The sequence below is a fragment of the Argentina silus genome (assembly GCF_951799395.1).
Source record: "Argentina silus genome assembly, chromosome: 1".
NCBI classification, from domain to species: domain Eukaryota; kingdom Metazoa; phylum Chordata; class Actinopteri; order Argentiniformes; family Argentinidae; genus Argentina; species Argentina silus.
The window spans coordinates 37,485,415-37,498,568 of NC_139655.1; the positions used below are offsets into that span (position 1 = coordinate 37,485,415).

At 45.2% G+C, this 13,154-nt stretch overlaps 1 protein-coding gene across 1 annotated transcript in view; it reads right to left on the reverse strand.

Moving 5' to 3' along the window:
• LOC310820212 (low-density lipoprotein receptor-related protein 8-like) overlaps positions 1-13,154 on the reverse strand; it is a gene marked incomplete at both ends in the record, with an annotated part of 68,769 nt that overhangs the window by 37,856 nt on the left and 17,759 nt on the right. Inside the window, one exon of the mRNA XM_083691793.1 lies at positions 5,405-5,527. Within this exon, the coding sequence (XP_083547919.1) occupies positions 5,405-5,527 (123 nt within the window). The remainder of the gene's footprint in view (positions 1-5,404; positions 5,528-13,154) is intronic.

Below are 13,154 nucleotides of genomic sequence, written 5' to 3' on the forward strand. Positions count from 1 at the left end.
CTCAAAACTAGTAATTACTGTTTGCGTTTGAGCGACACACTTTTACTTAACGTCCCTAAGGTTTGCACTGAACTTGAGAAGCAGGCCTTTAGGTTCGCCGCCCCTGTAACTTGGAACCACTTACAGACTGACTTACAAATTGAGGATCTGATCCCGGGTGGAGCTTTTAAAAGTCTAGTGAAGGGCTTGGAGGCAGACTCCATATGAGTCTGTAACTGCTTCCACTAGACCTGTTTCCCCCTGTCTCCTTATGCCTCTGCGAGGTGTTTACTGTTACTGCATGCTTTGCATTTTATGTGCTTTAATGTTTTGCGTTTGTGTTCTATGTCTTGCTTTTGTACCTTTTAATGCTGATCGTCTGTTGCTTTTGTGTCTACTGTTACACATAGGATCCTGTGTGCTGCTTGTGTGCTTTGCCTTTTGTGCTCTTGGTGTTGCTTGCTTATATGTTGCTTATATGTTGTGTTACTCTGCAGATGTTTGCTTTTATGTTGTTTTAAACTGTGTTGCTGCTTTCTTGGCCAGGGCTCCCTTGAAAATGAGGTCTCGTCATATCAATGGGACTCCCCTGGGTTAAATAATAAAAAAAAAAAAATCTTTCAGAAAATTGTTGCAATTACAAATGCTTCGGTTTTCAAAATTGTAAGAAATAATTGGATTTCAAGCATGTGATGCTCCTTTCATTTGTATTTAAACTCACCTGTGGCAAGTAACAGGTGCAGGCAATATAGAAATCACACTTGCAACCAGTTTAAATGGAGAAAAATTGACTCAACCTTTGTGTTGTGTGTCTGTGTGTACCACACTGAGCATGGAGAAAAGAAAGAAGAGCAAAGAATTGTCAGAGGATTTGAGAACCAAAATTGTGGAAAAGCATGGACAATCTCAACACTACAAATCCATCTCCAGAGATCTTAATGTTCCTGTGTCCACTGTGCGCAATGTCATCAAGAAATTCATAGCCCATGGCACTGTAGCTAACCTCCCTGGACGTGGACGGAATTGAAAAATTGATGAAAGATTGCAACGAAGGATTGTTTGAATGGTGGATAAAGAACCTCGATCAACTTCCAAACAAATTCAAGCTGACCTGCAGACACAGGGTACAACAGTGTCAAGGTCACACTATCCGTCGCCATCTGAATGAATTGGGACACTATGGTAGGAGACCCAGGAGGACCCCACTGCTGACACAGAGACATCAAAAAGCAAGACTGGAGTTTGCTAAAAACTTACCTGAGGAAGCCAAAATCCTTCTGGGATCCATCCTGGACACATGAGACCAAAATAGAGCTTTTTGTACCGTTTACAGAAAACAAAATGAGGCCTTCAAAGAAAAGAAAACGGTGCTTACGGTCAAACATGGTGGAGGTTCACAGATGTTTTGGGGTTACTTTGCTGCTTCTGGCACCGGATGTCTTGACTGTGTGCATGGCATCATGAAATCTGAAGACTACCAAAGAATTTTGGAGCGCAATGTAGGGCCCAGTGTCAGAAAGCTGGCTCTCCGTCAGAGGTCATGGGTCTTCCAGTAGGACAATGACCCAAAGCATACTTCAAAAAGCACCCAGAAATGGTTTAGGACAAAGCGCTGGAGAGTTCTGAAGTGGCCAGCAAAGAGTCCAGATCTAAATCCCATAAAATACCTGTGGCGAGATCTCAAAACAACAGTTGGGAGAAGGCACCTTTCAAAACTGAGAGACCTGGAGCAGTTGGCAAAAGAAGAGTGGTCCAAAATTCCAGTAGAGAGGTGTAAGAAACCCATTCATGGTTACTGGAAGCAATTGATTTCAGCAAAGGGTGTGCTACCAAATATTAAGTTGAGGGTGTCAATAATTTTGTCCAGTCCATTTTTGGAGTTCTATGTGGAATGATATCAGATTTGGCTTTTTTTCTCTGTTTTTTTTGTGTTGTTCTAATGCAAACAAAATAAATAAAGATGTGAATACCAAAGCATTTGTAATTGCAACAATTTTCTGGGAGAAGTGGTACATTATCTGAAAGAAGTACAGGGGTGCCAATATTTTTGGCCATGACTGTACGTTCAGGTTGCATGTCGGTCTCTTCATGCCTCCACCACCTCACCAACCTCCTTATGTGCCATTCTGCCTTTTGTATTGACCTACTAGTATAGCTCCATAACATGTTCACACAGAATGTGCTCTTTGGTCTGCAGAAACGATCCCCCAGAACTTGGGAGATCGGGATGCACACTGAACCAGGCTTAACATGAAGTCAGCTTTGTGACCGTTCCTTGTTTCTTCACTGGAACACTGAACAAGACAGGACGGATACAGACGTCGTCACTTCAGCAGGAAAACATGGCATTGCAAATAAATCTCCAAAAAGCCATTCATTTTTCAGTCCATTTGAGTAACCTACTCAACGTGGCCAGATCCTGAATCATTAATGTGCCAGTGTAGCGTTACTCCAGCGTGTAATTGGGAACCCACTCACTGAGCTAGAATGATCTGGCACAGATCTGGGGCTTATGTGTGTGTGTGTGTGTGTGTGTGTGTGTGTGTGTGTGTGTGTGTGTGTGTGTGTGTGTGTGTGTGTACATGTGCGTGTAAGAGCAAAAGAGAGAGAAAGGGAAAGAGACAGAGAGAGATAAAAGTATGTGTGTGTAGTTTGCATTGCGTACATGTGAGGGGATGGCAGAGAAAGAGAAAGAGAGAGAACCCAGAGTATACCTCATCAGTTATCGGAGCATGGCTTAAGGTGTGTTGTCATTACCAGAGCGATTTCCAATCCTTTTCTAATCTCGGGGCAGAATCTATCAGACGACAGCTTGTTACTCCACTGGCTGCCATTTCAGCTGATGTCTGTGGCATTGTCATGACGGCGCTTTAAATGCCACCCGTCTTTAGGCCAAGCTTAATTGATGTACATGTTCAATGGCGGAACGTCGCAAAGGGCAAGCCTCATTTTCAGAGTTCATTGGCATTTGTGATTATGGAACATTCAGACATGTTTCACCGCGTGGGCTCATTCAACTTACTTTTTTTATTTTATAGAATATTCTAGCACTTTGAGAAGTACTACTTACTACTTCAATCGAAATCACATCAGGGTCATACAGTAATGATGTGCTTCTGAAAAAAATAAACGTTTTGACAAATTCAACAACGGAAATGAGGAATGGAGAATCTCACAATGATAGAGAGAGTCATGCATGGTGGAGAAATTAATCGATTTCCTGTCTCTCATGCTGTTCCTTGGCTAAGTGCAGACACTAAGCCAGCCCTCCAGTCGCTCACTTCCCCATCCGTTTCAAGGCGACTGTGACAGTGGAAGCCTCTCTCTGAGAGCCGTCTGTGACCGACTGCCTGAAACCACCAGCACTTGTACTTGTCAGGAAAAAGCCCTGATGTGAAACTCCTCATTGGAACTTTGTCATCTGGGCGCCGTGCTGGGCTGGGAATGCTGCCTCGCCTGGGTGGCATATTCAACCTTGATTTATGAGGAAGAGGAAGGACATCTCTCCATTGTGTAGAACACTGTGACAAATTGCTACCTGATGGGAGCCCTATGATGGATATGTAAACTCAGCTCAACCCAGAGTCAAATGCTGTATGTAGTAGCCATGGAAACGGGGCATATGGTTTAACCCTGGTAATATAGGATTATTCCCAAGGCAGGAAATAACAGAGCCGACCTGCTCACATATGAAGAAGGGGAGGTGGTTGGCCTGTAGAGCATGCATGCTGAGACAGTACTGTGGCTCTGCTCCAAGTTCTACAGATATGGCGTATCCAAAATAATCAAGCTTTTATTGATGCGACTGTTCAGGAGCAAAAAAACAACTTTTCACTGTTGGGTTGTGAGTTTTGAACATGGTCTGAAACATCTGATGAATACATATAGGATTTCCATATAAATGACTTTTTTTCTCATTTTGATCTCTTATCTCGGGAGTCTGCAGCACAGAGACAAAAATCCCTCCCTCCTTCATCTTTAATTGGATTTCCAATACAAACACATTACCCTTCAGAGGTCCCTCTCTGTGTCCCCCTCGCACTCCACTTTCTGGGGGTGACAAGAACAACTTGCTGGCTGTTCCATTATTCATGGGACCAGCCCACACGCCCACTACTGATCAAGAGTTGCAATAGAAGCAAAAATATTTGGACTTGTTTTGTTTTTTTCGTAATTCATTTCAAACCCTCTGGGATCTGCTGTTGGTTCACCATTTACATGATGAAAATGTCTTGCCGGTAGTTCAAGTCAATCAATCAGAACAACCTTAGCAATAGCATAACCCTCTCTTTCTGAGGCATCATGTCCTGACTTTGGAAAGTAAGGTAAGCTATGCTAACGCCACCCAGCCCTTCCCCACCCCGCTGCTCAGCAGGGATATGGGGGAGTCAGCTGGCTTGAGTAAATGAAAGCCCTCTGACTCTCTCTGAGTGCTTGGCAGAGCAGTAATCAGCCAGCTCCTGTTCTCTCGTCTGACAGTGTCGGTGAAGGTGTGTGGGAGAGCGTGGGTCTTGGCAGGGGGCGTGAGAGGCGGCTGAACCGGTGCCTGAGTGGAATAGCAGGGGAAATTACAACCAGAGTCTGGGCTTCTAGAGACAAATTGAATCCCGTCTAGTGCGTCTGTGAAGAGAGTAGCTCTGCTGCATGTATTTAAGAGAAAGTTGTAAAGAATTAAGCCTTAATTAATCAGCCACGTCGCTTCCCTTTGAAGTGCAGAGGTCTGGTTCTTAAATGGTAGTTACTCTTCTACTGTATACACTCTCTGGACCTGTTGATAATGAGACAACCAATATAATGCAAGTATTATTATAGCTATAATTATAGCTATCATACGAGTCACATTTGAGCGCACTAATTAGATGAGCGTTTATTAAACAGAAACATATTCAGTACCAACTTCCCAGGTCGTGCTAGGTGAAAATATCTATCTTGCACTCTATCTAGAGTGTACACCAAGCACGGATATGCTCTAGATAGAGTGCAAGAACGCATTTTGGAACACAGCCATCAACTGACAGACTGAGTGTGTAGGAGGAGAGGGCTGGGTCACTATAGAACGACCAGACCATTGTTGACTGGGTGTGTGACCGTAACTGGACTGTCGGATGACTGTCTGTCTGATGACTGTCTGTCTGGTGTCTGTCTGATGACTGTCTGTCTGTCTGATGGCTGTCTGTCTGATGGCTGTGTGTCTGATGGCTGTGTGTCTAATGACTGTGTGTCTGTCTGATGTCTGTCTGTCCGATGGCTGTGTGTCTGATGGCTGTGTGTCTAATGACTGTGTGTCTGTCTGATGTCTGTCTGTCCGATGGCTGTGTGTCTGATGGCTGTGTGTCTGATGACTGTGTGTCTGAAGACTGTGCCTGATGGCTGTCTGTCTGATGGCTGCCTGTCTGAGGGGTGTTTGGGGTGACTGGCCACTTACTGCAGGTGGCGTCAGCCTCGTCTGAGCCATCCGGACACTCTGGCTCCCCATCACATCGCCAGCGGCCGGGAACACACTGACCGTTCAGACACGCAAACTCTGCAGGGGCACACGTCTTCTTAGCTGCTCAGAGAGAAGGAGAGAGGGAGAGATAGAGAGAGGGATGGATGGTGAGAAAGAGAGAATAAACCAGAAGGGAGGGGGAGAGAGAGGGAGGGATGGATGGATGGATGGATGAAAGAAAGAAAGGAAGATAGAATAAACCAGAAGGGAGGAAGAGAGAGAGAGAGAGTGAGTGGGAGAGGGAGGGATGGATGGAGAGAAAGAGAGGATCAACCAGAAGTGAGGAAGAGAGTGAAAGAGAAAGAAAGAAAGAAAGAGAGAAAGAAAGAAAGAAAGAAAGACAAGAGAAAGAGAGAGGGACAGGGACAGGGCAGAAGGGGGGGAAAAGAGAGGTCAATCGACAGTCAATCTCTGTAATTGGTCATATAATCCCAGGCTGTGCCATCGTCACACTCATCAGAGATCAGCAGTCCATTACCTTCTAACCCTCCCACTCCAACGTCTCCATATCCCTCACTAATCACACCCTCTTTCCTCTTCCCCCATTTCCCTGACTCACATTCTTCACACGTTCACTCCCCTCCTCTATCAGTCCCAGAGAATCTACTCTAATCCTTCCTGCAGGTCTTTCAGCACGGCAGAGGAAGAGGAGTGGATGCTGTTTGCTGTTTTGCACACTGTGTGCTCTGGGTTCGATCTTTTCTCTCACAGACCCCAGTCACCAGATCTGAGAAACAAACATGAAAGCCACACTCACAAAGTCCGGCTCAGAGGTCACCGTGGCGATGTGCTGACCCAGCTGACCAGCTGTGTTCGAGGTGCACACACACCCACACACACACACACATACACACACATACACACACACCCACACACACCCACACTCCCCCACCTGTAGTGAGAGCGGCAACAGAGGCACAAACACACAGAGGTCAGATCCATTCAATTTGCTCAGCCCATTACACCAACAGGACTTGCAGTACGGTACGGTCTAATAAATCTAACACTAAGAGACTTTCAGCCCAGCTTTCTGCAACTGTTCCAGAGGTACAACAGACCTGGCTTTAATGCTGCATGTTAGATTTAGATGTCTCCACAGTTGTGAAGTGAGCTGAGCAGGTCCAGGTGTTTTGAGAGACAAGGTGACCCTGTTAGTCTGGACTGCATCTACTGTACTCTCTCCTCTCTCCTCTCTCCTCTCTCCTCTCTCGCCTAGCCATGCCTCCACGTCACCGAGTTCTCACGCCTCATTTGAATGTCTGGAGAATTTGAGAGATTAGTCGATCTGGCTCGGATTGAACTGGGCGGGGCGATGGGAGAATATGTTGGCGAGACATGTTGCCTATGCTTTCAACATTGCAGAAAATGGAAGAAAATGGGAAAGAAAAACGGAATACATTTCATTACGAGCTCCGCCCAAGCGAGGTATTTGATTATTTTGATATGAGGCGTCAGTCAAGGAAAGCCTGGTCTCAAGGAGATTAGGTTGTTAGAAGCTTCTCATTAGACGGCAGGGGAATGGGTCTTTTGTTGGGGTGAGGACAGATGACAATGTGCAAATAGGAAAGTTGGTTTCTTTAACTAATGCACACACGTACGCACATGCACACATACAATCACACAAAACACACATTCACAAAATCACAATTATCACTTATGAAGAAGGGAAGGTCTTCATACGGTTATATGAGAGGGAGACCTCCTCTGTTGTATAAACCTGGTCTTGTTCATATAACAGCATGTGTTGTTGTATAAACCTGGTCTTGTTCAGGAGGATGGAACATGACAGAATGCTCACATACATTCTTCTTTTCACAGAGAGAAGAGACAGAAGAAGTTTCTGTCTGCTCTACATAAGCCGGATGTTTATCCACAAGAGGAAGCACATCTACCTGCTTTCATTTTGGCAGGTTCAGACAGTATCAGGAAGTAGGCGTCATAGGGGCATGATAAAGGCCAATAACACTCCTAACCTGCAACGTTCTAATCCTTCTGAACACGTCCCAGGTTGTTTTACAGCAAGGTGAGGCTATAGTGAGGGCTGTCTCTCTCAGACTACAGTCGAGGCTGGTTGAGTCTCAGTTCAGGCCTACAGGCCTGGCCGTTCATTCCAGTGAAACTCTACGGGGGCCATGGTTCACCCGCAGATAATTACCAAAGCCAGCTTGGGCCATCTGTTTGGATTGACTTTCTCATTTTTAATTAGGGGAGCTTTAAATGTTAGGCCCATAGGAGGGACGAGGGAGGGAGGGAGGGAGGGAGGGTTGTGGGGGTGCATAGAGAGAGAGAGAGAGAGAGAGAGAGAGATAGATCGCAGCAATATTGCTTTATTGAATCCGAACGGAGGACATGATGTGAAATGAAAAGAGACGATACACTGTAGATGCCATCACATTGTGTGCACACATTTCCCCAACACCCAGGCCTCTCTCAGACTGACAGCATCCCCATTCACCTTCAGCTGGCAGCAGAACCCACACTGAACACTGAGGTGAGACAAGCGCCTTCCGAGATAAAAAGCAATAAGCGTAAAACCGAGATGTCTGTCACTTTGTGAGGACGTAGCTTTACAAATGAGATATGACACAGACAAAATGAGATCCTGCAGGAGCCCACCCAGCCATGGTCTACCTCCTGGAGCAGGCATAGAGCTACACGCATCAACAAGCCCACCTGGACCTCTCCCCTGTGTCTGGGGGAGGTGTCCACATCGTTCCACTGCATTGGACCTCTATCACTCCTTGTCCAATCTGTTTCTCCTAACCTCTCCTGTACGAGTGTGTACATCCCTATGGGGAGTCCTTTGTGATGTTCAGTCTTCACAGCAGGGCAGAGGTGACGTTCTTCATCATCCCAAACCCCAGTACGCACTGGAACACACGCGTGCACGTGTAGGGCATGATGTACAATAGATGGTTTCTGAAATATGTTCATACCAACTGCAAAATTGAATGATTTTTTAAGAAAAATAATTTAAAAAGGTTCAGTCCACAAACGCACACGCACACACGCTCTCCTTCACCACAACACACACACACACGCACACACGCACGCACGCACGCACACACACACACACACACAAACTTACTGTGCCAATGCCTCAGAAACTGTGTTGCCTTGAAGGATATTAAGCGGTTTCCATCGAGAGGCATAGGAAGCTTAATAGGGAATGCAGTGATAAGCACATTCTCTGTGGCATCAGAAGACAAACAGCCTCATTAGTGCAGAGCAGAATGTTGTGGAAGCAGCCAACATAATGTTTCCTGTTGGCTCACATAGGAATGTACATGACTTTCCCAAATATGAATGGGTACAGTGGTGGACAACTACATGACAGTGTGTCGGGGGATCAACTTCCCTGGTTGATCCCCCAACAATTCACCACCCCCAAGGACAATTCAGTGGCCTAGGGTGGTCCAGTGGTCTAACAGCACGGCCTACAGCGCACACATACACCCATGTCGGCATGGGTTCGAACCCAGCCTATTCCCTATCTGACATTCCCTTACTTCCTGTCTTTCTCCACTGTCTGTGTCCAATAAAAACTGCGTGTGGGACTACCATACTCCAAAAAAAAAAACACCTTAGGAGGACAAATCAAAGCAATGCATTTCCCGCAGGTCTGGTTTCAGTTCAGTCACAATGGCAAAGTGGTGAGTCATTCTTGGGCTAATTGAACCACTTGTGATCAGAATTTCCGTAGAGACTCCATGTTGATTGATCTCTACTGTTGGGTTGCAGTGGGGGGAGGGGCGGCCAGGTGGCCCTGACCACAGCAGGCTGAGCTGATGGCTTATTGATTGAGAGACAGAGAACATGATGCATGAGGAGAGACATTCTGTGACTACATCTATCCTACTAAGGGCCGGTTTCTCCGACAAGGCTTAAGCCTAGTCCTGGACTAATTCACACTTTCAATGGCAAATTGCCGCTGAGGATGCTTTTCAGTCTCGGACTAGGCTTAAAGCCTTGTCTGTGAAACTGGAGTGTTTGAAGTGAAATATTTCAATCGCAATTGCAAACTGAGCAAAACCATTGCGATCATGCTATGCTATATGATACAGTATCGTCGAGATATCATATCACAAGGCCTCAAGTTGTAGCCATCTAAACCTGATGGACTATAGCATCAAACCCTGTGAGATTCCACCTCAGTAGAGCATGGCAAACAGAGCTCAGATTGCGGCCCTGCCTTACTGGACAGATGTGATCAGAGAACATGTGAGTGGGCAGAAACCACAGCTCCTCTAAGCCCCTCTGACATTCAGGATGAGGCGTTGATTTATCTAGCGTTTTTCAAGCTTCACCGCGCATTTTCTATTTATGGTGAAGTTACCCCCTCCCCACATGCTCCAGACGATACAGCAGGGGTATACACACACACACACATACACACTTCCCTCTCTTTCTCACACATACAAACACTGACTGTACACACTTTTTCTGTACACATACAGTACACACACACACAAAATTCAGTTCCGGTAGTTTGTACTGCTGCCATCTCACATCCCTCCCTCCCTCCCTCCCTCCCTCCCTCCCTCCCTTCTCCCCAGACACCCACGCCTCCTGGCCTTCTGTGCTACCGTGTGTTGATGTGTGTACTGTACTATTTCCAACCTACACACTGACGGACTCAGCTGCAGCGCCGCACACCACACGGACATCAGGTCAAGTCACATGTGGTCCTCTGTGGCTCAGTTGGTAGAGCACGGCGCTAACAACGCTTAGGTTGTGGGTTTGAATCCCGCTGGGACCATATATACTGAAATGTATGCACTCACTGCAATGTAAGTCGCTTTGGATAAAAGCGTCAGCTAAATGGCATATATTATTCTATTACATGTCAGAGAGAATCAACAGATGAGAAGGTTGGACGGTAGAGTCTATATCCTACCACACGCCGTGTTCTTATGTGCTTACAGTGCAGTGTTTTTTGGGTAGTACACTGCATTGTAATGACTGATCAATATAACGTCCAGTAGCAGCCCGGCTGTACAAAGAAAACAGCACCTCGGACAGGATTGCGGAGAACAATCGAGAGAGAGAAAGAGAGAGAGAGAGAGAGAGAGAGAGAGAGAGAGAGAGAGAAAGAGAGAGAAAGAGAGAGAAAGAGAGAGAGAGAGAGAGAGAGAGGTGAATCGCTGAGCTCTGGATGTGTGTCACCACCGTACACGACACAGCCCCAAAACTGAAACCCTGATGTAACCTTGATGTAACGCCATCCAATTAAATTACCCCCGTCTGCCAGAGTCTAGCTGACTCTACTGTACATTCCCCTTAAAGAGTTATTGCTTTGGAATACTAGCAGTGGCGGCCCAAATAGGAGCTTAGCATATCATTTAGGAGCCTGCACTTGAAATGAAAGACTGCATTTTGGCAGGGAAGTCGTACTACGGAGGATAGCTGCAGAGAGTCTGGTCTTTAGACTGCGGGGAGTTTGCAGCAATCTCACTCGCTGCTGTTTGGAAATCTCTTGCAAAGGTCACATGATACCTCGTTCTCCACAGCCAGGGCTGGCGAACGCGTCCCCCAAAATCCCTCTTTCATTAAATATGAGCAGGAAAAAGAAAGAAAAAGAATACCATCCACAATACAACTGAGCCTATTGAACCGCTGGATAAGGCTTTCAACATTGAAAAGATGGTTAGAGGCTTAATTTCTCTGTATGTGTGATTTTCCTACATATTCACATTCAAGCCAACAAACAACACAGCTCTCCCCAGACATGTCTCAATAAATGAGGTTAGAGAGAATGAGATGATCTGAATGACCAAATTAATCTGTGGCTTGAACTACAGATGTATATCAGCCCTCTAGCTAAATCTGGCACATTTGATTCATGTGCATCATCCCTGTCATCTTTTACATTACAACTAAAAGGAGACTTGCTGCTACATACACTTGACATTGTATTACTATTGTTATTATTACATCATTATTGCCGTTACTTCCACCATACCCTTATGCACTACTACTGTCACTGTTTTATTATTACTATATTATATTGTATTGTTGATTTGTTAACTGTTGTTGATCGAGGAGCAAGGTCCCAAAGTATTTCACTCCATCAATTACGAAGTATGCGATGGACATGACAAATAACATTTGATTTGATTTGTTTTGATTTGAGACACAAGATGCAATGGCTGGCTGTCACCTGCCCTGAGGCGGTTGGAGAGCCATCAAACCAGCTGATATCTAGTGTGATCTGGTGTCTGAGTAGCCAGCCAAACATCCACTGTCCCTGACTGAGCTGTGTTCAAATGTCCAAACTGTCAAGGGAGACACATCTGACACACCAGCTGCTGCTTTAGTCATCAATCGTTTGTAAATGGGCTCAGACTCACATCGTGCCCATCATAGCCTATGCTACTGTGATGGGGATTCTAAGTATCGTTGTGTAAATTCTAACACTAAACAATGATTCCACTAGAGTCAGGAGAATAGCAAAGCAATCTTCTTCTTTATTGTGCACAGAGAAAACATCTGACTGCCTTAAAAGAGACAGCCAGAGGAGTTCCAAACTCGTTTCAGTTATACTTTTATACAGTTTCTCAGCAATCAGTGGGACACAGCAGTTCCGACACACCAGTCATAAGACACAGCAGTTTTCTTATGGGTCAACCCAACCCGTTCTTTAAAGCACAACATCAGAATTTGCCCTTCTGCCCTTCAAAGCCCTTCTGGGTAAACTCCCCAGATCCCACTCATAGCACGTGTCAAACTCAACGCGAAATGACGGGATCCTGCCGCTAGATCGCATATCGGCGTTTGACTAAACCGGTGATGGATATGAAAAAGATCTACAAATAATCCCAAAATTAAAAGTCGATGCAGAGGGAAGGCAATTTAATGAAAGGTGGGAAGGCGAATACATGTTTCTGCTTCAAGGAGAAAAACCAATATGTCTTCTGTGTTACGAGGCAGTGTCGGTGATGAAGGAGTACACTCATTAGTTGGATGTATGCCCTCTGTAAGGCTGTCTGCAGCTATTTGTTTTTGTTAAATGCCACACATGTCCCACATGTTTTAGCAGCTCACAATTATTTGTTCTACCATAGTTCTGCCCTTCTCAACTGTGACAAAAAAAGTTTTAAAAAAAGTTGATTTGTAATAACTTGTTTAATCATATTTGTCTTTGTTATTCACTTGAAAAGTTTGATCTTTGATTGATGTAATGTGGGTTTCTTAACCTGATAAATTAAAGGGATTTATGTTATAATAACAGTGCAATGTGCTTACATATATTTTTACATTTATGTAAATGCATGTACAATATTTGTACACTTGAATAAATAATAATCAAATGCAGACAGTTATTTGTTACAATATCTTAAGGAGAAGTAACATGTATACAGTCTTACAGTTACAACCGGCCCTTTGAGGGCAACCATGATGCTGATGTGGCCCGGGGTGAAAATGAGTTTGACACCCCTGCTCTATAGCCTGCTCTCCTTCACCACAACACACACACACACACACACACACACACACACACCACACACCACACACCACACACACACACACACACACACACACCACACACCACACACACACACACACACACACACACAGTCTACTAGATGATTGCTACTTAAATTCACCAGGGCCATTACAGAGTTACGAAAGACTGCCTTTTCATATTGTGCACCAGGGACATGGAATAGTCTGCTAGGTATGCTTC